Source organism: Panthera uncia (assembly GCF_023721935.1).
Source record: "Panthera uncia isolate 11264 chromosome A3 unlocalized genomic scaffold, Puncia_PCG_1.0 HiC_scaffold_11, whole genome shotgun sequence".
Taxonomy (NCBI): domain Eukaryota; kingdom Metazoa; phylum Chordata; class Mammalia; order Carnivora; family Felidae; genus Panthera; species Panthera uncia.
In genome coordinates this window covers 20,466,430-20,489,860 of record NW_026057578.1, presented here as the reverse complement: position 1 = coordinate 20,489,860, position 23,431 = coordinate 20,466,430, and the positions used below count along the sequence as shown (strand labels likewise).

The window sequence follows — 23,431 nt, the reverse complement described above, 5'->3', positions numbered from 1 at the left end:
CGGCACTGTCTAGTAGAATTTTCTAGGGTGATGGGATGTCCTGTGCATCTGCACTGTGCAGGACGCTAGCCTCGCGGGGCTATGCGGCACTCAGAATATTGCTCTGAGGATTGAATGAGGTCGTCTGTGGCCAAAAGTTAGCGAGGTGGCCCTAGCGGCACCTCAGAAAGCACTAGCCGGGGTTATTTGATAACGTGACAGGCTGTTATTGCCACTGCCCGGCTGTCATTACTGTGTCACTGCGGCTGCATCCAACACAGGCTGGAAGCGCCTTCGCACGCCTGGTAAAGGCGTGTGGCTCTCCTCCCCTTGGCAACAGGGAACCTTCGGGGCTTGTAAACTGGGACTCATGGATTGACGAGGAGCTCTGTGGGTTGAGGGTGTGGGAAGGGGGGCGACGGGTTGGCAGGGAGAGATGATGAAGCCGCATCAGGGCAGTGGGGCTGGGGGCAGTGATTTAGAAGGCGGCATCCACACCCCATGAGAGATTGGATGTGGGCAGTGAGGGGGCGGGAGGAGTCATCCAACCGCAGGTGCCATTTCCCACCTTGGGGAATGTAGGGGAGGAGGCCTGCCCACCCCACCACCTACCGCCTCAGCGTGCACCCCAAACCCAGCCCTTCCTCTGGCCGAGCCTCGGAGGTGCAGGCTGGTCCAGTCCCTGGGCATCCCTCTCGTAAGGCTGCAATTCTGGGTGCACAGTCCCCTCCCCTTTCAACCTGAGCTCCTCCGCTACCCCGTCCTCACGTTTTCTGTAGCCCTAAGGGTGGGTTCTCTGGCCCGGCTGTCCCCTGACACCAGGGGCTGACCTGCTCCTGCTGTGGACAGGAACTCCCCAGACCCAGCTCGCAGGGACAGGGGCCCCTTGTCGGTCCCCGCTGCCTCCCTCCAGTGCCTTTGGCTCCCTCTGCTGGCCGTGCTGTGCCACTGCATGGTTCTCTCCACCACCTGAGGCACACCCCTCTGGGGTCACCCCTCTGCCCCACTTGTCTGGAGAGATGCCCTCAGACCCAGCCAACTCTAGACAGGCTGGAAAGAGATCTCTGGCATTATCTGCACAAACGGTTGCTCTTTTCCCACATGTCCTTCTGGCACTGAACCCTGGCTCTGCCGGGGGTGGGGTGGGGGGCCATGGTACCACCCTATCCCCAGCCTCATCGCCACGTAGGGCCATGGGCTCCCAAAAGTGCCCCTGATCCTTCTGCTGGCATCCAGTCCCTTCTCCCCATGTCCACAGATAGTCCTGTCGGCCCAGCCACCATCGTCTCTTAACTGGATGATTTTGCCATAGCTTCTCCCTGTCCCTCTCCTCCTCAAAAAGTGCTCACATGCAGTCTGTTCTCCACATGCACCCAGAGGAAGGATTTTTTTTTTAAAACAAGTCTGATTATGTTGCTCCTCTGAGTATAACTCTGCCACGTCTCCCATTGCACGGGGACCAAGCCCTTCCCTGGATGGGGCAGCACTGAGCACAGACGCCTGCTTTGTCCCCTGCTGGCTTCTCCATCCCGGTCTATAGAGTGACTCCCTGTCTTCTTCCTCCTCTATCCTCGCCTCTGTCCTCTCAGGGCCCTGGCTTGAGGCCCCCCTGTCCCCTTAGAATCGTTCACTCTCTGTCCCTGGAGTTTGGGGGCTCTGGTGGCTGTCAGAGGTGTTTGTCTCCCTGGGGGGCTATGGGTTCCTGAGCCTTCCCTGTCCCCAGGGCTGACCTAAATGTGGACAGGCCAGAGCATAAACCTGGCTGTGTCCTTTCAGGGACTCTGTCAGGGTCCCCAGAGCCCTGATGTGGAGGAGGGTTCTTTGCGGGGGGCGGGGGAGGCTTGGTTACTTGGGGCTTAAAAAAGAACAAGATTTTGAAGACTCATTCAAAATTTTGTTTCGTTTCCACCACTCACAAAGTATTTTCTCTCTGCCCCTTGGATTTTTAATATTTCACTTATATTTTTATCTTGAATGTTATTAACTTTCTCGTGGGGAAACCGAGGCTCAGAGAGGCTATGTGGCTTGCCCAACGTCACACAGTGTGTGAGTAATGCAACTTGATTCAAATGCAGACAGTTTGGCTGCACTGTCCTTCTTGTGGCCTCTCGAGGGGAACCCCGCAAGGGCCGGGGCCCCGCTGAAGCTGACCCTGTGTCCCCCCTCACCCCCCGCAGTGCTGCATCGACAACTTTGAGGAAATCGTCAAGCTGCTCCTTTCCCATGGTGCCAACGTGAATGCCAAGGACAACGAGCTGTGGACGCCCCTGCATGCCGCGGCCACCTGCGGTCACATCAACCTGGTGAAAATCCTCGTTCAGTAGTACGTGACCCTCTCTTCCCCAGGGACAGCCTCCCCTCTGCCTTTGGTGGTTTTCTATTTGTTTTGTTTCTGCCTTCCACCCCTTCCTACCCCCCTCCCCACTCCGTCTCTCCTTTTCCTCCTGCGGTGCCATTTTCTCTGTCTCTTGTGGTGCCTCGTGTGTCTCTCTTTGTCCCCATGCCCTCCCTTCACCTCTGTCTCTGTTTCTCTCTCTCTTCCTCTGGCCCCCAGTTCCCTTCCTCCCTCCACCTCTGTGTTCCTTTCCCACTCTTGTCTCTCTCTCTCTCTCTTTTTAATATAATTTATTGTCAGATGGGTTTCCATACAACACCCAGTGCTCATCCCAACAAGTGCCCTCCTCCCTGCCCATCACCCACTTTCCCCTCTCCCCCACCTGCTCTTGTCTCTTTTCAATCTGTCTCTCCCTGCGGTTTTCCCCCAAACTATTAGCACACGACATAAAAACTCACCTTTCTTGCATTGCAGGAATAATCCCGATCAGTCTTGGTGTGAATCCTTTTAATATGCTGCTGAGTGGGGGTTGCTAGTATTTTGTTGAGGATTTTTGCATCCGTGTTCACAAAGGATATGGGTCTGTAGTTTCCATCTCCTGGAGGGTCTTGGTCTGGCTTTGTATCAGGGTAGCATTCTCTTTTTTTAATTCTCTTTTTTTTCTGTCTCTGTGGGCCCATGAGTTTACATTAATCTCTTCTACTCTCTTTGGGTTTCGTTGCCATTTTTGGTTTCTTTTGCTATTAAAAAAAAAAAAAAAAGCATACTTGCTTCCTTGGCCCTGTCTCTCAAATGTTATTTACATGCTTTTCTTCAGGACAGAACCTGCTTTGAGGGGCACCACGTGGCAGTGTTTTTCCTAGGAATATGGCCATTTCTCTATATGCTCTTCTGAGGGTCCTTTCCTGTCCTGGAAGGCTTTCCAGTCCGCTCAGGTTCTGTAGACACACAGAAAAGACAACGTTCAATTTTAAATTATCGCACATCTGACTGAGCCGCGGGGAACATCGAGTGGCCACAGCCTGATCAGTGATGGTGCCCAGAGGAAAAGGGAGTGCCAGCCGAGTACAGTGGGTCCCCAGCGCTGATCTGTACCAGAATCACGTGGGGCGTGGGTTCAGAATACATAATCCAAAGCCGCACCCCCAGAGACTGTGTTTCAGGAGGTCTGGAGCGGAGCCCAGGAAGCTGCAATGTATTTCGGTGATTCCCCGGGTAATTCTGCAGGGCATCTCAAGATCGCGTGTGGGAACCACTGGGCCAAAAACCAGATTCTGCCAGAGAGCCCCAGGGCTCTGTCCTGCCCCTGTCCTGTCAGCCTTTCGGGCCAGGACTTGGGAGAAGGTCGGGGGGAGCCGGTGGACAAGGACTGAAATAGAGCCGGGGTTTGAACCTTGACCCTCCCGCATGCTTGCTGGGTGACCTTGCACAAGTGACTGCGCTTGTGTGAGTGTTTGTTTCCCCTTGAGTGAGATGGGTCCGCAATAACAACTCAAAAGGACTAGCACGAAGAGTCACTCAGACGATGTGTGTATAGGGCTTAGATCAAGCCTGGCTCTAAGCAGATGTGTGATAATTTATGCCGTTAGTGTTATTTGTACTATCGTCACCAAGGAAGACTTTGACATCTGTCCTCAAGCGCCTGTCTGCTGGCCCAACAGAGCAGCAAGCTGGGGGTGGTCTGCTTGGGACGGCTTTCCTGGGAGCTCCCATCAGAGGCCCCCGGGGATCCTGAAGCTGCCTTCCTGGCTGGGGTGCCCCAGCGAGGCGGAGGGGTAGTGGGTGCTGGGGTGCCCAGTGGGGTTGCGGGGGAGAGGCTGGGGGCGGCGGGGGCGAGGCAGCCAGACCAACCCTAGCCACCCCTCCCCGGCCCTCACGCTCACTCTTTTTCTGCAGTGGGGCCGACTTGCTCGCCGTCAACTCGGATGGAAACATGCCCTACGACCTCTGTGAGGATGAGCCCACCCTGGATGTCATCGAGACGTGCATGGCGTACCAGGGTAAGCGCGGGGTACCACGCGTCACGTGGGCACAGGTGAACGCGTTAGCTGGCTGCAGGCCCGCCTCATGCTCCGCGCTCAGGAAGTAGGACGGGTCCTCGTCGTGGTTGTTATCCGGGTGACTAACAGGACGAGGCCACAAAAGGCCCCTGGAAAACGTGCTGTGCAGGAGGGAGGCACTGTTCTCATCACGTCACCCACACGCGCGGGCGGCCTCAGCTGGCCTCGTCTCCTCTTCATCAGCTGTGACAATTCAATTCAATAAACATTCACAATAAAGATATATTCCCCTTTGGAAACATAATCGAGAGTCAAGAACATTCGCGGGTGCCCGCTCTGTGCCAGGCACCACGCTGGCTGCCAGGGGCCGGGATAAACAAGATGTGGGCTGTTCTCAGCTCACAAATGAGCCGCAGAGAGGAAACAAATGTGGCAATCAGAGACCTGCCCGCCCCCACCACCCCGCACGCATATTTCTGAAGGCCTCCTTGGAAAGAAGCCTCCAATCCAGACCCTTGACTGCAGTCTGAGGTCCGGCCGGGACCCTGCCGTTGAGTCTCCTTCCGGGTTGGGGCAGTAGCCACCGATGTGGTCGCTGGCCCGGGCTCTCCCTATTCCTCTGCTGCAGGGGTCCTTCACTTTTGTACCAGTCTGGTGAATCCAGGGGCACCTCTTCAGGAATAGTGCTTTTAAATGTGGTTCTCAAATTCCCAGCATCATAGCGGAGATCAGTCATGTTAAAACATGGCTACCAAAACATTTTTAAATGTATTACGTAGAAACTTTGTTAATTCACGAAACAGCAAGAAAATACCTGCAGTTTTCTGTTGGTGACGGTCACGGGCACCTGCTAATTCTGTGGATTTTCCCCACGTCCCCGGTGGAAGGAAATAACTGTATTTCATTTCATGGTTGGTGATAATAAACGTGTAATTTTTTTCCCCTCCTTTCGAGTTTATAGACCTCCCCTCAGTTCTGCGCAAGAATGTTTGATTTGACGGACATTTCTGTAGAACATGTCACTTTCGCCTTTTTAAACACCATGAAGTAACTGTCAGTAACGCTTAGACTTTTAGTCGGAGATTCAGGCTATCGAATGTTTGTCCGGGTCCTTCCACTCCAGTTTATTCAACTTGCCATTCAGAAGTTACATGTTCGCTAATTCATTCATGCCCGTAACAGAAATTCATTAAGCATTGAGCCCTCGTGCTACAGACACAGCCATGGGAGAGAGGAAGGGAACTAACAGAGAGACCCTGGTCAGACAGGTGGTCGAGGCAGGGGGGGCGTCAGCAAAGGAGGTGATCCCGGCCAGACCTGCAGGATAAGACAGGGCCAGCCGACTGAGTGGTTGCAGGCAGGCAGGTGGATGGTAGGGATTTCTGGTGTAGAGAGACAGAATATGTAGCAGTAACCAATCCTATTTAAGTGCCTCCTGGGCTCCAGGCAGGCATGGCCCTTGACCTTTGGGCCAGTGCACGGTGTGCGTGTTCACTGGGCTTGGGAGACAATGACCCATGGGCATGTCTGTCTTCTCCCTTGCCCGGCAGACCTCGGGGAGCAGGAGCCGTGGTGCCTCGCCCTTCTGCCCCGCCACCCCTCCCCGCTCGGGGCCTAGGCCCGGAGGGCTGACTCAGTGTCCCCCCCCCCCCCCCCCCCCCCCCATGCAGGCATCACCCAAGAGAAAATCAACGAGATGCGGGCAGCCCCTGAGCAGCAGATGATTGCGGACATCCACTGTATGATCGCAGCGGGCCAGGACCTTGACTGGATAGATGCCCAGGGTGCCACACTGGTGAGCAGATGGGCCAGGCGGGTTTGGGCTGGGGCAGGGGGGCGTCAGCACCGGAACCAAGACCAGCTGTGGCCGAAGTGGGCCAGCACCTGGTGGAGGTTAAGCTTATACAGTTGGGGCCTTGAACCTCCCCCAGACGGCTTTGGGGCCAGAGTTGGCTCTGGAATATGGAGGTCAGCAGAGCGGGGGGCTCACCCCCTTTGAGAATCTGGCCACTTTCAGCTGGGGCTGGGAGTCAGGAGCCCTGCTGTCCGCCCGTTCTGTGTCCAAGTTCCTCCTCTACTTCGAGCTGCAGGTGTCCATCCTGAGCTCATGATTTCCCCCTCCTCCAGGGGTGGCTGGTGCCATCATTCATCCATCCAGTCGACACAGACCTCCGTGCCACATGCTTTACTAGACTTTGGAGAGCTAGAACAGTGAACCTTCTCTCTCAGATCTGCGTGATTGGCTCCATTCATCCTTTTGGCTCGAGTGTCAGCGATTAGAAATCTTGACCTCTCTCCATAGGCTTTCATAGGACGATGCAGCCTAGTACTGGGGAGGGCCTGCTTCTGAGGCTCTAAACTGAAAACAAGAGCAGGGCCTTGAAAGCCCGGATGCCCCCCCCCCCCCGCAACCCCTGCTGATGGCTGGGTCCTGGCCTGGGCTTGGGGTCCGTGCTGGTCGTAAACACTCAGGAGTCTCAGAATCTTGAGCTGACCAGCTGGGGTTCACCAGCAAGACCCCTCAGTGCCCCTCAGGCCTGACCCGGTGGCCCAGGTGTGGTTACTGAGCTTCCCCCACCCGGTTCCTGAGCCCCACCCTCTGCCTTATGCCTTTTCCTGTTCACTGGGTCCCTGCTCAGCCCAGCGCTAAAAGATAAGAGTTAGGTAGTGAGACTGAACACGGCAGTATGAAATCAAAGCTAAGCTGTCCCAGGGCATGGCCCACCCTGGCTGGAGCTCCTTTGGGTGTGTGGCTGGACCCTTTAGACACACGGGTCTTCTCTTGGGCTGAGGGCTGGCCTCAGGGTGGCCCAGACCACATGGGCCAGGCCCCTACTGGGTCTCAGGTCGTCCCAGTAAAGCGGGGATACGAATAGCACCTTCCTCACCAGGTTGTTGGGAGGAATAAGTGAGATTCTGTATGTAGGTGCTTAGCACAGAGTCTATAAACTCTCAGTGGATGTTAGTGATTAACATCTTTTTAAGTTTATTTATGTGTGTGTGTGTGCGCGCGCGCGCGCGTGCATGTGTGTGTCTGTGACAGAGAGAGAGAGAGAGAGTGAGCGAGCTCAGGGGACAGGGGGAGAGAGGGAGAGAGAATCCAAAGCAGGCCCACGCTGTCAGCGTGGAGCCTGATGTGGGGCTCGAACCCACGAACTGTGAGATCATGACCTGAGCTGAGAGCAAGAGTCAGACACCTAACCAACCGAGCCGCCCAGGCGCCCCAGTGTTATGGTTATTCTAGCAATATCACTCTCCCGGTCGTGCCATTTTCTTCCCAGCCAAGTATGAGGCCCCACAGTTTGTAATGTCTGGCTGGCCTGCTCGGTGTCCTTCTCCACAACTGGCAAACCACACGTTTGTAAGTCAGATGATTGTTCTAATTTTCATATATGCCTGTACCAGATCACACCCCGGGTTTATTCTGAAAATTAAAAAAATAAAGGAAGACCTCTATTTGCCAGAACCTCATAGCAACCTTACCCCGGGATGGGGCAGCGTCTGACCATCAGGGCTGTGTTCTGAAGGGCCACTTCCTGGGGTCATGCCTTCTCTGTCCCACTGACCGGAGCTCTGTGGCCGCAGACCTCAGCCCCGCCAGAGCTCTGGCGTCCTTGGGATCTCAGCTCTATCTCCCACCTTGGCTGGGCAGTTGGTTTCTCTTTGCCTCATCTCCTTACTCCTTCCTTTCTTCCCAGGGTGCACCTTACCATCACTCACGGCCCTCCAAGACAATCACTTACTGTTTGTCATGCGCTAAGCACTTTATATATTTTCTGGAGGTCAAGCAGATGGGATATTTGTGGTCTGCAAGGCGGCACCCATCCCCAGAGGCCTTGAATGGTGCTGGGTAGAAGAGTTGTGGCCTCAACATGAAGCTTTCCCTTGTTGGATGTGTTGGTTACCTATCGTTGTGTGACAAGTGACCCCAACACTTAGCATCTTAGAACAACAGTAAATATTTGTTATCTCACATGGTTTCTGTGGGTAGGGAATTGGGAACAGCTTAGCTGGGTAGCTCTGGTGGGGGCCTCTCATGAGGTTGCGGCCATCTGAAGGCTTGACTGGGGCTGGAAGATCCACTTCCAAGATGGCGCACTCACATGGCTAAGAAGTTAGTGCTGGCTGTTGGCCGGAGGCCTCAGTTTTTCACCTCCTTACAACCTCTCCTTGTGGCTGCTTAAGGGTCTGCACTACATGTTGGCTGATTCCTAGAATGATTGATCCAAGAGAGCCTAAGGTAGAGCCAGCAATGCCTCGTATGACCTCACCTCAAATCACACACCACCACCTCACAATGTCTTGTTTGTTAGAAGCGGGTCACTTGTTCTGGCCCGCATTCAAGGGGAGAGGAATGAAACTCCATCTCTTAAGGGAGGTATGTCAAAGAATTTGTAGACATTTTAAAACCACCATGTTGGGCCTCAGAAACCCCTTCCTCAGAGCTCAGCACGTGGTAGGGACTCAGTAAGTGCTGTTGCCTTAACCACAGGGGCTCTCAGACCCACCACAGGATGGAGAGTGGCCTTAAGAATGCTTTGTAATGTGGCTGGATTTCCGACTCATTCTCTTCCATTCACTGCCCCCCGGAATGAGCTGGGATTTGGGGAAGAAGTGGGACTGGTGCCCGTAGGGAATGTTCACTTTCCTTCTCTCCTTCAGCTGCACATAGCTGGAGCCAATGGGTACCTGCGGGCAGCCGAGCTCCTCCTGGACCATGGAGTGCGTGTGGACGTGAAGGACTGGGATGGCTGGGAGCCCCTGCACGCGGCCGCCTTCTGGGGACAGGTAACTCTCCGCCGTCGGGCTGGGAGGGAGGGCACGCAGGACCAGCCCACTGTCCTTTGGGCTGGCAGAGGGTTCACAAGACCCACCGAAGGGGTTGACCACAGCTAGTTTGTGGGATAGGAAAGGACCTTGAGAGTTTGCAAAACCATTCGACAGGTTGTGTCCTAAGAATATGATGATCACATTTGCCACATTAGAAAATTCCTCACATTTTTGATTTGAGGAGTTTCTCCTTTTGTTTCCCAGATACAAAACTCTGATTACAGCTGTTGCCGTCCCTCCTTGGATTCCTGACAGCTCTAGATTTACAGCTGACTCCTTCTTCTTCTGTCCCTTGGCATGGCCCAGGCATGCTGGAGGAGGTGTCACGCCCATTGTGTGGACAGGATTCCTGGCTCCAGGGTGCAGAGCCTTCCCTGGGAACCCGATCTGCCCCATCATTCTTTATGTCATATCCTGAGAAACATTGGGCACTCTTACTACCTCCCAGGCTTTTTGAGCCGAAGGGGAACGTGGGCTTCTTCCTGTTTCAGATGCAGATGGCAGAGCTATTGGTGTCCCATGGGGCCAGTCTCAGTGCTAGGACATCCATGGATGAGATGCCAATAGGTGAGTCCAGCATAAAAACTAATATACACATAGGTACTCATTAATTATTTGATGGATAGTGGAATAATTGGATAAATATATAGTTGGCTAGACGGTGGATTCGTGTGTGGATGGATAGGATGAATGAATAAATTAATGAAGGGTAGTTTAATGTGCAGATGCACAGCTGGATAGGTGGATAGAAACGTGTATGGGTAAGTGGATGAATGTATGGATGGAAGGTTGGATAGATGGATGGGTGGATGGATGGATGGATGTGTGGATGGATGGATGGATGGATGGATGGATGGATGGATGTGAGGATGGGTGGATGGACAGCTGGATGGCTGGCTGGATGAATGGATGGATGGATGGATGGCTGGCTAGATGGCTGGCTGGCTGGCCGGATGGATGGATGGACAGCTGGATGGCTGGATGGTTGGATAGATGGATGAATAAATGGATGGGAGGGTAGGGGATGAATCTGTGGATGGATGGCTGGGTCAGTGAACATCTGTGGATGGATGGCTGGGTCAGATGAATGAAATGATTAGGTGGATTGAATGGGTAGGTATATATGATTTGATATACATGTAATTTGGGGCTTGGACTACATAGAGTACGTGCTTGTTTCTCTTGATGTGTCTTATATCGCTGGAGAGTTGATGACTCCTGTTGGAAACTACCAAAGGGGGATGGCTCTTCCCACAGCTGGGAACCTTAGGAGCTGTGACTGTACAGATCCTGGGGTTCCTGTTCTTATCCTCTAAGGATTGGGGTGTAGCCCAGGAAGTAAGGCTGGCATTGTTTTCTTTCCTCCCTGGATGATGCCCCAAAAGATTCTGGGAGTTCTCAGGGTGTTGGGATGGCAGCTGCCGTGGCCTGGAGGGCCCTCAGGGGCCACTGGCCCCTGCACTGCTCCCCACAACAGTCTCCTTTGCCCCTTCAGACCTGTGTGAGGAGGAGGAGTTCAAAGTCCTGCTGCTGGAGCTAAAACACAAGCATGACGTGATCATGAAGTCACAGCTGAGACACAAATCGTCCTTGAGCCGGAGGACCTCCAGCGCCGGGAGCCGTGGGTGAGCCAGGGCCGGCCAGCCTTGGCCCCTGGGGATGCTCCTGCCTGTGGCACCTGGGCACAGCCCTCTAGCACCTCCTCTCTCCCCTCAGGAAGGTGGTGCGGCGAGCCAGCCTGTCGGACAGGACCAACCTGTACCGGAAGGAGTATGAGGGAGAGGCCATACTGTGGCAGCAGCGGAGTGCGGCCGAGGATCAGCGGACCTCCGCCTACAACGGGGACATCAGGGAGACCAGGACAGACCAAGAGAATAAGGACCCAGTGAGTGGCTTCATGCCCCTGCCGCGGTGTCAGCCCTGACTTGGGAGGTGGCCAGGACCCCAGCCCGGTCTTGCCTCTTCTTCTTGGGGCCTTCCAAGGGAGGGTGGCCGGGCAGTGCCCTTCAACCAGCCGGACCCCATCTGATGCTGGTGGCTCCTGTGGTTAATGAGGCGATCCTGGGGGTTGTGAGAGTCAGAGCCAGGAGCTTCGACACACAGTAGGGTCTCATAACAGACAGGAGGTAACTGCCATGCGCCTGCTCGTGCTCCCGCAAACCTAGTTCTGGGCTTTCCAGAAGGGAGGTTCAGTGCAGCAGCCATCCTGGGAGCTAAAGGCACTAAAACTTTTTGGCCGTGGTGGGGAATAACAAGATGCTGACCATTGTGTTTACAGAACACGTCGGTTGGAAGACATTTTTTGAAAAACTGAGGAGGGTAGTGGGAGGACCTCCAAGAAGCCTGCTCGAGGAGTAGTCAGGGGTCTGGGCATTAAACTTTCTTTCTTTTTTTTAGTATCTATCTATCTATCTATCTATCTATCTATCTATCTATGTATTTATTTAGAGAGTGAGCAGGGGAGGAGCAGAGAGAGAGGGAGACAGAGGATCTGAAGTGGCCTCTATGCTGACAGCAGAGATCCCAATGCGGGGCTCAAACTCACGAACCGTGAGATCGTGACCTAAGCCGAAGCTGGACGCCTAACTGACTGAGCCACCCAGGTGCCCCATGGGCATTCAACTTTCTTAAGGGAATGATGCTGTGTTGGTTTCCTAGGATTGCTGTATGTATCACATTACCATCAACTTGGTGGCTCAGAGCAGCAGAGATTTATTCTCTCGTGGTTCCGGAGGCCAGAAGTCTACTATCAAAGTGTCCACGGGGTTGGTTTCTTCTGGGGGTTCTGAAAGGGTATCTTTCCACGCCTCTCTCCTAGCTTCCGGTGGCTCGGGCATTCCATGACTCCAGTCTCTGCTTCTGTCTTCACACGGCCTTCTTCCTTGTATGTGTCTGTGTTTCTGTTTTCTCTTCGTAGAAAGACGGCAGTTGTTGGATTAGGGCCCAGCCTAACTCAGTGTGACTTCACCTTATTTTAATGTATTACATCTGCAAAGACCCTACCTCCAACTAAGGTCACATTCGGAGGTGTGGGTTGGCCGTGACTTTTGGGAGGACACTACTGGACTCAGGTTCCATGCATGGCTGCTGTCTCGCTTCGTGGGGCCAGCAAGTTTGGGGCCAGCGCAGAATTGCTGGGGACAAAAAAGGGAGGGGCTGACCATCCCAGCAGTGGTCTGCCTTTTTTGGTTCTTCTACCGACCATGAGCAGCTGAACACATCTCTAGAGAGTGCGGCTTTGGTGGGATGCGAAATGATTAGCTGCCCAGAGTGCCCACCTGTCGCAGTGGGACCCTGCTTCCCAGCTGGAGCAGAGAGGTCACGTGCAGCCTTGTCTCACCCGCAGGGGAAGGTGCCCACTGAAGGGAATCCAGTGGAGCCTTGGCTGGGGACAGAGAGGGCACCTCGGAGGCTTTGTTCTGCCTGGTCCCTAAGCTTGGGGGTTGGGGAGAAAACAGCTCTAGACTGAAATCAAATCACATTTCAGATGCCTTCCACTACACATTATTTACTTTTCCTTCGTGAGTTGGATTTACGTACGGTAAAGTACACAAATCTTTTTTTTTTAAATTTTTTTTTAACATTTATTTATTTTTGAGACAGAGAGAGACAGAGCATGAATGGGGGAGGGTCAGAGAGAGAGGGAGACACAGAATCCGAAGCAGGCTCCAGGCTCTGAGCTGTCAGCACAGAGCCCGACGCGGGGCTCGAACTCACGGACCGCGAGATCGTGACCTGAGCCGAAGTCGGACACTCAACCGACTGAGCCACCCAGATGCCCCAGTACACAAATCTTAAATGGATTTTTCAATGGACTTTTATAAATGCGTGCCCTCAGGCGAACGCATAGAACATTTCGATCACTCCCAGGAAGTTCCCATGTTCTCTCTTCCGGTGGTCCTTCCTCCCCACCTCCCCAAAGAGAGACGCTACTTAACTTGGAACGGTAGAGGTTAGTTTTGTGTCCACATCTGCATACGAATGGATCCAGGTAGTAGGTGGTCTTTTGTATCTGACTTCATTCTTGACTGTGAGACTCGTCCATGTACAGGCACGTAGCAGCAGAGTTCGTTCGTTTTCATTGCTCTGGAAAGTTCTGTCGTTTAGCTAGGCTACGACGCACGTGTCCATTCTCCTGCTGGTGGAGGAGCAGGTTGTTCCTGCTTTGGGTTGTTTCAAATTTGGGGCTATTTTGAATAAAGCTGCTCAAAACATTCTCATCCATGTGTTTTGGTGGGCATCAGCACTATTTTCTGTAGGCTCTATACCCAGAAATGCAGGATGAGTCATGGGGAGGCTACGCGAGATACCGCCAAGCACTTTGCCAGAGTGATAATACCCATCTACTCTCCCAACAGTGCTCAAGAAACTTGAGAGCTTCTTGCCAATCCTTGGTGTACTCATTCCTTTCCATCCGAGCCATCCTGGTGGGGTTACTGTGGTAGCTCGCATTTTATTTTATTTTATTTTATTTTATTTTATTTTATTTCATTTCATTTCATTTCATTTCATTTCATTTCATTTTTTTTTATTTTAGTTATTTCATTTCATTTCATTTTTAAATGTTTATTTTGAGAGAGAGAGAGATAGAGTTGGAGAGAGAGAGAGAGAGAGACAGAGAGTGGGGGAGGGACAGAGGGAGACAGAGAGAGAATCCCAAACAGTCTCCACTCTGTCAGTGCAGAGCCTGATGTGGGGCTTGAACTCACGAACCAGGGGATCATGACCTGGGCCGAAACCAAGGGTTGGACGCTTGACCGACTGAGCCACCCAGGCGTCCCTTGCATTTTAAATTGGTATTTGCCTGATGGTGGTTGGTGGTGAACACATTTTCATGTGCTTATTGGCCGTCTGGTTATCTTTTTTTGTGCCACGTCTGTTCTTCTGCCCCTTTTTGTTGGGCTGCTTATCTTTTCCTTATTGATGGGTGGGAGAGAGACCGAGATTCTTAAATCCTCAGGGAAGCAGCTCCTCCTTCACACCTACTGTGTTTGTTCAGATCTCCCAGGCCAGGGACTCTGCCACAAGTGCTCAGTTGGCGTGGAGCCGTGTAAATCATTAGCCCTGCAGGGAATTAGGGTGGGAGGGGGGTGGCCCGAGTCTGTTGATAATTTCTACGGCTTCCTCGTCAGACTGCGGTTTATTTAGGGGTTTGTTGAAGGCAAGAGAATGGGCCATTTTGCCTCTGGGGCTGGGGTTTCAGGCCTGGGGAGAGATAGCAGCTTGAATTTTTGTACTTGTTTTCTTTACTTCCAGAATGGTCCTGGAAAGAGACCATTCAGAAGATGGCTGTCTTCCCACCAGTTGCCCAGCCATCCAGCGTCAAGGACAGCTGTCAGGGTCCAGGGCCCCAGATATCAGTCCCAGCCCCCGGGGTAAACCAAGGAGATCACAGGGCACAGCTACAAAGCCCACAGCTCCTTCCTTTTTCTTACCTCCCCCTTTCAAGGCTGTAGGTACTGACAGGGCTGTGATGGTCTCTAAGACAGACATTCTCCAAGTGTGGTCCCTGGACCAGCAGCAGTGGCATCACCTGGGAACTTGTTGGAAATACAGATTCCCAGGGGCGCCTGGGTGGCTCAGTCAGTTAAGCATCTGACTTCGGCTCAGGTCACCATCTTGCAGTCTGTGAACTCGAGCCCCACGTCGGGCTCTGTGCTGACAGCTCAGAGCCTGGAGCCTGCTGCACATTCTGTGTCTCCCTCCCTCTCTGCACCTCCTCAGCTCGTGTTCTGTTTGTATCTCTCTCAAAAAATAAATAAACATTAAAAAAAAATTTAGAAATGCAAATTCTCTGGCCTCGCCCCAGAGGTACTGAATCATAAACACTGGGCTCTGGGTTTACCTAGCAATCTGTGTTTTCACCAGGCCTCCAGGGGATTCCGGGGCACACAAGAGTTTGAGGACCATGCATCTGGGGGGGAGTATCTGCTCAGCTTGACCCGCAAGTCAGGTTTCTGCCAAGACTCTATCCGGTTAACCCCCAGGGCTGGCTTTGGCACACGCTTTTGGCAGAGCTGAATCCCTGGAACTCAGGAGTGATGGGACAATCCCATCTCTTAACCAGTAGCTCACAAACTTAACTGTACGAGAAAATCACCTGGGGTGGTGTTTTTGGGTTTGTTCTGATGTCTAGGTTGCAACCCAGACAAATGAAATCTGAATCTTTGGGCCTGGTGTCCAGGCATTGTACGGATGTATTTAAATTTTTTTTAATGTTTATTTATTATTGAGAGACCCAGAGAGAGACAGAGCATGAGCATGGGAGGGGCAGAGACAGGAGAAGACACAGAATCTGAAGTAGGCTCCAGGCTCTGAGCTGACAGCACAGAACCCGACGTGGGGCTCGACCTCACAAACTGCGAGATCCTGAACTGAGCTGAAGTCGGACGCTCAACTGACTGAGCCACCCAGGCGCCCCTGTACTGGTGTATTTAAAAAGAAACTCATAGACTTGATTTTTTGGAGCAGTTGTAGTTTACAGGAAACATATGTAGAAAGTACATAAAGTTTCCACACACACCCCTCATCATGTCCCCCGATATCCACTGGTATTAACATCTTATATTAGCGTAGTAGGTACATTATCATTGATGAGCCAATATGGATATATGATGATTAGCTGAAGTCTATTGTTTATGTTAGAGTTTACTCTGGATGTTGTACATTCTGTGGATTTTGACAAATGTGTAATGTCACATATCCATCGTTAAACTTTTATACAGAATACTTTCACTGCCCTAAAAATCCCTGGTGTACCTGTTCATCCCTCCCCAACCCCCTGGCGACCACTGATCTTTTTACCATCTCCGTGGTCTTGCCTTTTCCAGTGTTTTAGATCCCTGCTACTCAAAGCGTCAGTCTGGAATTTTCTTAGAAAAATGCTGAAATTCAAGTCCCAACCCAGATCTGGTGACTCAGCATGTGCATTTTAACAAGAGCCCCAGGTGACTCATATGCACATGAAGTTAGAGAAGCACTTATTTAGACGATGAAGAATGGTCTTTTTCCAGGACCATTCCGGAAGCAAAGAAAATAAAAAAAAAAAATCAAAAAAAAAAAAAAAAAAAAAAAAAAAAGCCTCAAATGTGGCTTCAATCTGCCTGTGTAGCTCGAAAGGAGCCGTTAAAAACAAAAAGAATATGCACACATACATGGAAGCTGACTATAGAAAGGGCCCCTCCCCTTACCATGATTTAGCCCAATTGTATATTTCTTGGAGATCTTTCCAAGAAATGGAAATTCTTGGAATCACAAGTCAGCGCATGAAGATTGCCTTCATTCTTTTTACCAGATGCAGAACGTTCCAGCACAGCTACTTGCCATAATTTCCCCACTGCCTAATGGTGACTTCCAGGCTTTTCTCCCCTAAGGGAGCATACATCTGTGAAATGAAGTCCTAGAAATGGGCTTGCTGGTGTAGAGTATGCATTCTTCCTTAAAAACCAATTTTTTTTGGTGGGGTGCGTGTGTGTGTGTGTGTGGGGGGGGGGGGGGCGTGATGTGATATTATCCCCCAAAGAGGTGTGGTGGCAGTTTATATACCTGCCAGTTTTCCCACACTCTTGCCGACCCTGAGGCATAACAGAGTTTTAAAATATTTGTTGGGGCGCCTGGGTGGTTCAGTCGGTTAAGCATCCGACTTCAGCTCAGGTCACGATCTCGCGGTCTGTGAGTTCGAGACCCGCGTCGGGCTCTGGGTTGATGGCTCAGAGCCTGGAGCCTGCTTCCGATTCTGTGTCTCCCTCTCTCTCTGCCCCTCCCCCATTCATGCTCTGTCTCTCTCTGTCTCAAAAATAAATAAACGTTAAAAAAAATAAAAAAAAATATTTGTTAATGTGATAGGTAAAAATATTCTGTTGCTTTTATTTTTATGTCATTAGTTGTTAGTGAGACTGACTATTGTCTCCTGTGTTTATATGCTATGAATATTATTATTATTGTTGGGAGCTGCACATTAGCGTCCTTTGTTGTTGTTTTTCTGTTGGGTAATTGGCCTTATATATATATATTTTTCAATTTTTAAAGTTTTTAAAAGTTTTTATTTATTTTGAGAGAGAGATAGACAGCAAGTGGGGAGCGTCATTGAGAGAGAGAGAGAGAGAGAGAGAGAGAGAGAGAGAGAGAAGGCAGAATCCCAAGCAGGCTCTGCCCTGACAGCAGATGCAAGGCTTGAACTCACAAACTATGAGATCATGACCTGAGCCGGAATCAAGAGTCGGACGCTTAACCAGCGGAGCCACCCAGGTGCCCCTGGGTAGTTGGGCTTTTTAAAATGGACTTTTGGGGCGCCTGGGTGGCGCAGTCGGTTAAGCGTCCGACTTCAGCCAGGTCACGATCTCGCGGTCCGTGAGTTCGAGCCCCGCGTCAGGCTCTGGGCTGATGGCTCGGAGCCTGGAGCCTGTTTCCGATTCTGTGTCTCCCTCTCTCTCTGCCCCTCCCCCGTTCATGCTCTGTCTCGCTCTGTCCCAAAAATAAATAAAAAACGTTGAAAAAAAAAAATTTAAAATGGACTTTTAAGAGCTCTTATTTATTTGGGAAATTAGTCCCTTTTCTGTCATATGCGTTGCAAATATTTTTATGTGCCTTTTGACTTTATTTCTGGTGAGTTTTGCTCTGCTTTTTTTGTCACCAAATATAGCCACCTTTTAGTTTCTAGTTTATAGGCAGCAGCTTCTTTCAAAGCTCTCGTTATCCAGGGGTTTCTGGGTTAGAATTTCTGCTGTTTGGAGTGGATATTTGCTGGGAGTACAGAAGGAAGATGACAAGTGACCAAAAACTCAGCTAGAAATGGCTTACACAAAACAAGAATTTATCGGCTCATGTCACCACAAAGTCTGGGGCCAACTGGACACTGGGGCTCAAGGTGCACCCCTTCAGTCTCCCTTTATGTCAGCGGCACTGTCGAGTGGACCCTTTGACATGCCGTCTCCCCCAGGCCCCCAGCTTCCATCACTGTGGCCACCCTCGAGTTCTGCATAAACAGTACTTCTGTTTCCCAGTTGTTCTGGCACAGATCCCAGGGATGAGTTTTGTGCAACCAGTTTCAGCCAAGAACCAATTCCTGCAGTGAATCTGCCGACTGGCCATGCCTGGGGTCATGGTCCAGTCCTCAAGGCAAGGATGGGGATTGGCCAGCTCTGTCAAAACGCATAGATCGGCGAGTCCCCTGAAGCAGAACGGAGGTCCTGTGAGCTCGGTTGGGAACATGGAGAGAGGACAGGTCCAGGCAATAAGGCCCTCAGCAGAGGTGCAAGCAGGGAGTGGGTTTGGATCCTCTGCCCGGCTGGTAATGTTGTCCTTCTCCCCCCTCAGAACCCCCGGCTGGAGAAGCCCGTGCTGCTCTCCGAGTTTTCTACCAAGATCCCACGAAGTGAAATGGACGGGCCTGTTGAGAATGGCCTCCGGGCTCCAGTCAGCACCTACCAGTATGCACTGTCCAACGGGGATGTCTGGAAAGTGCACGAGGTGCCTGACTACAACATGGCCTATGGCAGCCCCGGCGTGGCCGATGCCACCTCGCCCTGGAGCGGCTACAAGGAACAGAGTCCCCAGACGCTTCTGGAGCTGAAGCGGCAGCGGGCTGCGGCCAAGCTGCTCAGCCACCCCTTCCTGAGCACTCACCTGGGCAGCAGCATGGGCAGGACGGGCGAGAGCAGCAGCGAAGGCAAGGCCCCCTTGATCGGAGGCAGAACTTCACCCTACAGCAGCAATGGAACCTCGGTATATTACACGGTCACCAGCGGAGATCCCCCGCTCTTGAAGTTCAAGGCCCCCATGGAGGAGATGGAGGAGAAGGTCCATGGCTGCTGCCGCATCTCCTAGTCTCTGTGTGGCGGAGGAGAGAGATGCTTCGGGGAGGGGTCTCTGGAATCCACCCACCCGGCAGCCCTGGCCGGGGAGGCATCAGAGGGCAGCTTGCGGGGAGGTGGGCTTTGCTTTCCAGAGCTGAGCCCACCTCTCACCCAGCGGCCCATAGCATCACCACTTCCCACGGCTCTGCTTCCTGCTGCATCGTGTGCCGTCAGAAACAAGGCCCCATCGTGGCTTCCTGACTCACCCCGCTGTCAGATTTTGGGGGGGGGGGCGCTGGGATTCCATTCCAGTTCTGTTGTCGGTTAAGGCTTCTCTGGACCGGGACTCGCATATCCCATATCGGTGCGCACGTGCACGCACGCGCGCACACACACACACACACACACACACACACACGCTCAACCCTGTGTAGGAATGACACAGCTGGGCTCATGGGAAGCAGGTGGGACTGAGAATTTGCGGGTTCTTCCCAAGAGGATTGAGGCTAAGACTCCGTTTCATCACCACTGCCAACGTGGCTTTAGTAGGGGAGGGGGGCTGCGAAGCTGAGACCCACGGTCCTGCCCAGGGTCACGCGGGGGGGCCTGGGCTACCATCCACATCTAGCAGGAGAGGAGGTCCACTCTTTGTTCAGAGGAAGCTCTGAACCCACGTGGGGTCAATGAGACGGGCAATGGCCTCCTCCCCACAGCCTTGCCCATGCCGGAGGCCAGCTGTGTGACCACCCAGAGGCCGAGGTAGAAAACCAGGCTAATGCCTGGGATATTCCATGCCTGGGATAATCCAAATCCTATTTTACTTTTGGATGGAAGTGTCAAAAATTGGAGGTGAGGGGGAATAAGGTTAGTGTTTCCGAAAGTGCGTTGGTTAAAAGGATTCTTTTAGGCTGTAAAACTACAGGTGGGAGAGAACTGAATTTGCTTTCTTGCTTTCTTTCGTGGATAGCATCATGATCACTGGGTTTTACTGACTGGTGTTGGAAGAATGAAGCTAAGTGAGGAGCTTCGGTTGCAAGGGCTTTCCAGGGCGAGGAGTGAGTCTGTGTTGTTAATTTCTACAACCCTCTCTGGTGACCTGTGCCCAGTGCCCTGGCCAATCTTTGTGAATATCCAGGTGATTTCGGTCCAGCCTCTGTCATCCAGACTCCCTCAGGCTGAGTGAGCCATCGGAGTGAACAGTGAGAAACTGCTGGGAGCCCCCACCCCTCCCGGGGTAAATGCCCAGGACCCCCAGCCCAGATTTGCCTTTTCTGAAATGCTCGTTGAGACAAGTTTTCCAGTTGGCCCTTGTGAGGTCCTGCTTGGCCCAGGGTCTCCCAGCCTGCTCTCGCGGGAGTGGTGACACCCCAGGGCTGCAAATCCAAGGCGCCCATGGCCAACACCCTGCATTGCATTCAGGACAGCGGTGATGGGGCTAGAGAGGGGCCTCACTGCAGCCCAACAGTCTCAAAGCCCTGATCTCCCTGATGCTGGGGAGGGAAAACCAAGCTGCCCACCGTCTCTCGACTGCATTTTCTCAAGAGCCCCTTTGAAATTGCTGCCCACGAGTTGGGTACTGTTCACAGGCTCAGCCAAAACCTACTGGTGTACTTCATAAGCCGCAGGTTTGTTCCCTGCTCTGTGCGCCTTTCATTTATCCTACAACTACCTCCTTAGAGCTCTGAAGGGGCTCCTTAGGTCCAAATTCTGGGATTTGGGGGACAAATCTGGGTTCCCTTTAAACTTCTTTCTGAGCCTGTGAGAAATTCTCCCTGAGGGGCCCCTGGGCCAGGGAGCCGGGGCTGGAGGAGCCCCCTGTGCCACAATTCCAGTAAGGGGGTCTGCTGTTTATCAGCCCCAGTCCCCTCTGTGGCCTCCATGGCCCCACAGCCCAGAGAGGGAGCTGGATCCCAGGGGCCTGGCTGATGCTTTTCCAGGAGCAGGGCAGCTGGACCAGAGAGCAGAGGGCTCAGTGGAGTCACTGTGCACCTGGTGGCTCCTGGGAGCAGGGAGGGTCACAGCAGCAGTCCAGCCCCACCCCAAGTCCAGGACAGATCCAGTGGAGGGTGGAGGGGCAGCTCAGGAGACTGCAGGCAGGGATGTGTGATGCCTCCCGTGCCCCTGGCCTCTGCGGCAGTCTCTCCGTCACGTCAGCCCATGGCTGGAGCGGGGCAAGAATGATCAGAACACACATACCTTTGACTTTAAAGCAGTGTTCAGATTAGACTGACCCTGAACTCCTTTTGAGCCAACTTAAGCTGTAAGCAGAAGGGTGCCAAGGGAAGCCATACCCTCCCAGGAGAGGGCTGTGCAGGTTTTCGGATCTGCTGGCTCAGGGGCCAGAGACTGAAGGCATTCGTTGCCCACTCTGAGCCCTTCTGGCCGCTCCCTCTTTCCACTCACTTCCTGCCTCCTGGGCCACGCATCTCCCAGCTGGAAAGAAGGCCGGGAATCCCAGCGGATTCCCCGACAGCAGCCAAGTGCAGACTCATGGGCATTTTAGCTCTTGTTTTCATTCCGGGTAAGCCGTTCCTTGTTAGGGCTTCGAGTACCTGGGAACTCAACCTACGGGTCTCCGTGGTGTTGAGGGACAAGGCGGGGTCAGGGTCATTCATGTATTCTCTCATGTCGTTTATTGAGTAGCTGAGACATACCAGGCACTAGGTTAGGCTCTGGGGGTAAAGGAGGAGCAAGACAAGGCGAGGAGACTTCGTTTTACAGTTTTTATCCCTTGACGACCAGCATCTGATACCTTGAGGTCTCAGGAGCCCCTCTGAAGTTCACCTGAGACAGAGGGACAGCATCCTGGTGTAGCTTCACCTTGGTTTCTAGCTCTGGAGTCTCTAGAGTGGGAAACCCATCAGCAGCGAAACTGCCGTCCTGGCCATCCCCGGATAACATCTGCCACTAAATGCAGATGCTGGCTCTTGAGTTCCATGGAGACAGCATTCCAAGTCTGTCTGGGACTTTCAGGGAGAGCTGCCTTCAGGCCAGCATCTTTGGGGCATCGTAGACTGGCAGATTTGAGGTCAGTATGTGGAAGGACAAAGAGTCTGGAATTTGCTGCTGCTTGCACCTCGGGTTCTGAAACTCACTGTCTCTTGCTCATTTTTGCTCCTTTGTTATGGAGTCCCCCTGCCCCACCAATGGATAATGGGAGGTGAGGAACTTCTCCTTTAACACTGAAGCCTTTCCTCATGCATCTGCCTCCTCCTGGCAGGTGTGGATCAAGGAGCGGGGAGAACGCTGGCAAGGTATACCAGATGCTCAGCTCACTCCTGAGCCCCAGGTCTGGTGGTAGTTCCTGGCTGATTACGGGAGGCTACTCACAAATCACGTGCCACGTGGCTCACTGTGAGCTCTGGCCTTTGCTCCCACCCTGTGCCCCCGGACCACTGACAACTGTGGCTGTCACCGGATAGTTCCTGGCCAGGAGCTCAGGGAAGTGGAGTAAACCTTAGGCCCAGGTTCAGGATGTAATTCACCAAATATGCAGCTGCGATTGAACTGCTCCAGTGTTGGATCAGGGTCAGTGGGCTTAGGAAAGCAAACAAGGGGGTATCCCTGTTCTACAGCGCCATGGTTTGCTGGCTCTGTAATAACGAGACCGTTTTTGGCAATTGGTACCAGATACCTTTTGGTGTTGAGCTCTCTCTCCCGCTTGCCTTCCCAGAGTAGGTTTTACTGGGGCACTTTCCAGAAGGGCAGTTTTTACAAGATGCTCAGAGGGACTGCATTTAACTCTTGCTATTGTAGCCTGGGGACAGCCTCCGCCATCCCAGTGCATATAAGAGCGAAGGGTCATGCGGTCAGTTGTTGACTCTCCAGAAGTGACCCCCTTTGCCAGAAGCTGTAGACCTCTCCTTGATAGGAGTCTCTTGTTGGCCAGTTGGCCAGAGGGCCTGCTTCCCATGAACATTGCAAGTGCCACAGTGCGGGGCCTGGCTCTGTGCACCGAGGAAAAGTCTGCAGACACCCAGCCCTCCGCAATAATTCACCAGACCAGAAGCCACTGATGTACAGAGAACACTGAAGAAAAATGTATTTTATGTGAAAAAACGTTAAAACTCTGTATACTGTATCAGCAGCTTTGTGTAAAAAAATGGCAATCAAGAGAGTCTAATATATTTAAAACTTTTTTAAAAAAAAATCCTCGCGGATCTTTGATATTGTATTGAAGTAACTTCCAGGTAGCTCCTCGCCACGTGGCAGTGGTGGGCCTCGATCCAAGACCGTGGCTCGACCACACCCCAAAGGGGCGTGACCCTGGGGTTGCTTCCAGCTGCCAAGGCCTGTGACAGAATTCACTGTTGAGAGTTTTTAATTAAGATTATTAAAATTCCTTTTAATAACACCTGCTAGTGTGGCTGTGGTCATTGCGGCGAGCTCACTTGAATTATGCTGAGTTGAATTCACCAAGAGATGATCTCTGGGATGGAGGGCAGGGGAGGGCTCCTGGTCCCCGTCCCCACGACAGAAGGCTCTCCTGGAAG

At 52.5% G+C, this 23,431-nt stretch overlaps 1 protein-coding gene across 1 annotated transcript in view; it reads left to right on the top strand.

The window, feature by feature from the left end:
• PPP1R16B (protein phosphatase 1 regulatory subunit 16B) overlaps positions 1–23,286 on the top strand; it is a 100,670-nt gene extending 77,384 nt beyond the window's left edge. The window contains exons 4-11 of the mRNA XM_049650798.1: positions 2,157–2,302; positions 4,211–4,314; positions 5,985–6,109; positions 8,977–9,102; positions 9,636–9,711; positions 10,640–10,769; positions 10,861–11,029; positions 18,460–23,286. Coding sequence (XP_049506755.1) covers positions 2,157–2,302; positions 4,211–4,314; positions 5,985–6,109; positions 8,977–9,102; positions 9,636–9,711; positions 10,640–10,769; positions 10,861–11,029; positions 18,460–18,969 — 1,386 coding nt within the window. The 3' untranslated portion in view covers positions 18,970–23,286. The remainder of the gene's footprint in view (positions 1–2,156; positions 2,303–4,210; positions 4,315–5,984; positions 6,110–8,976; positions 9,103–9,635; positions 9,712–10,639; positions 10,770–10,860; positions 11,030–18,459) is intronic.
• Positions 23,287–23,431: the final 145 nt, after the last annotated feature.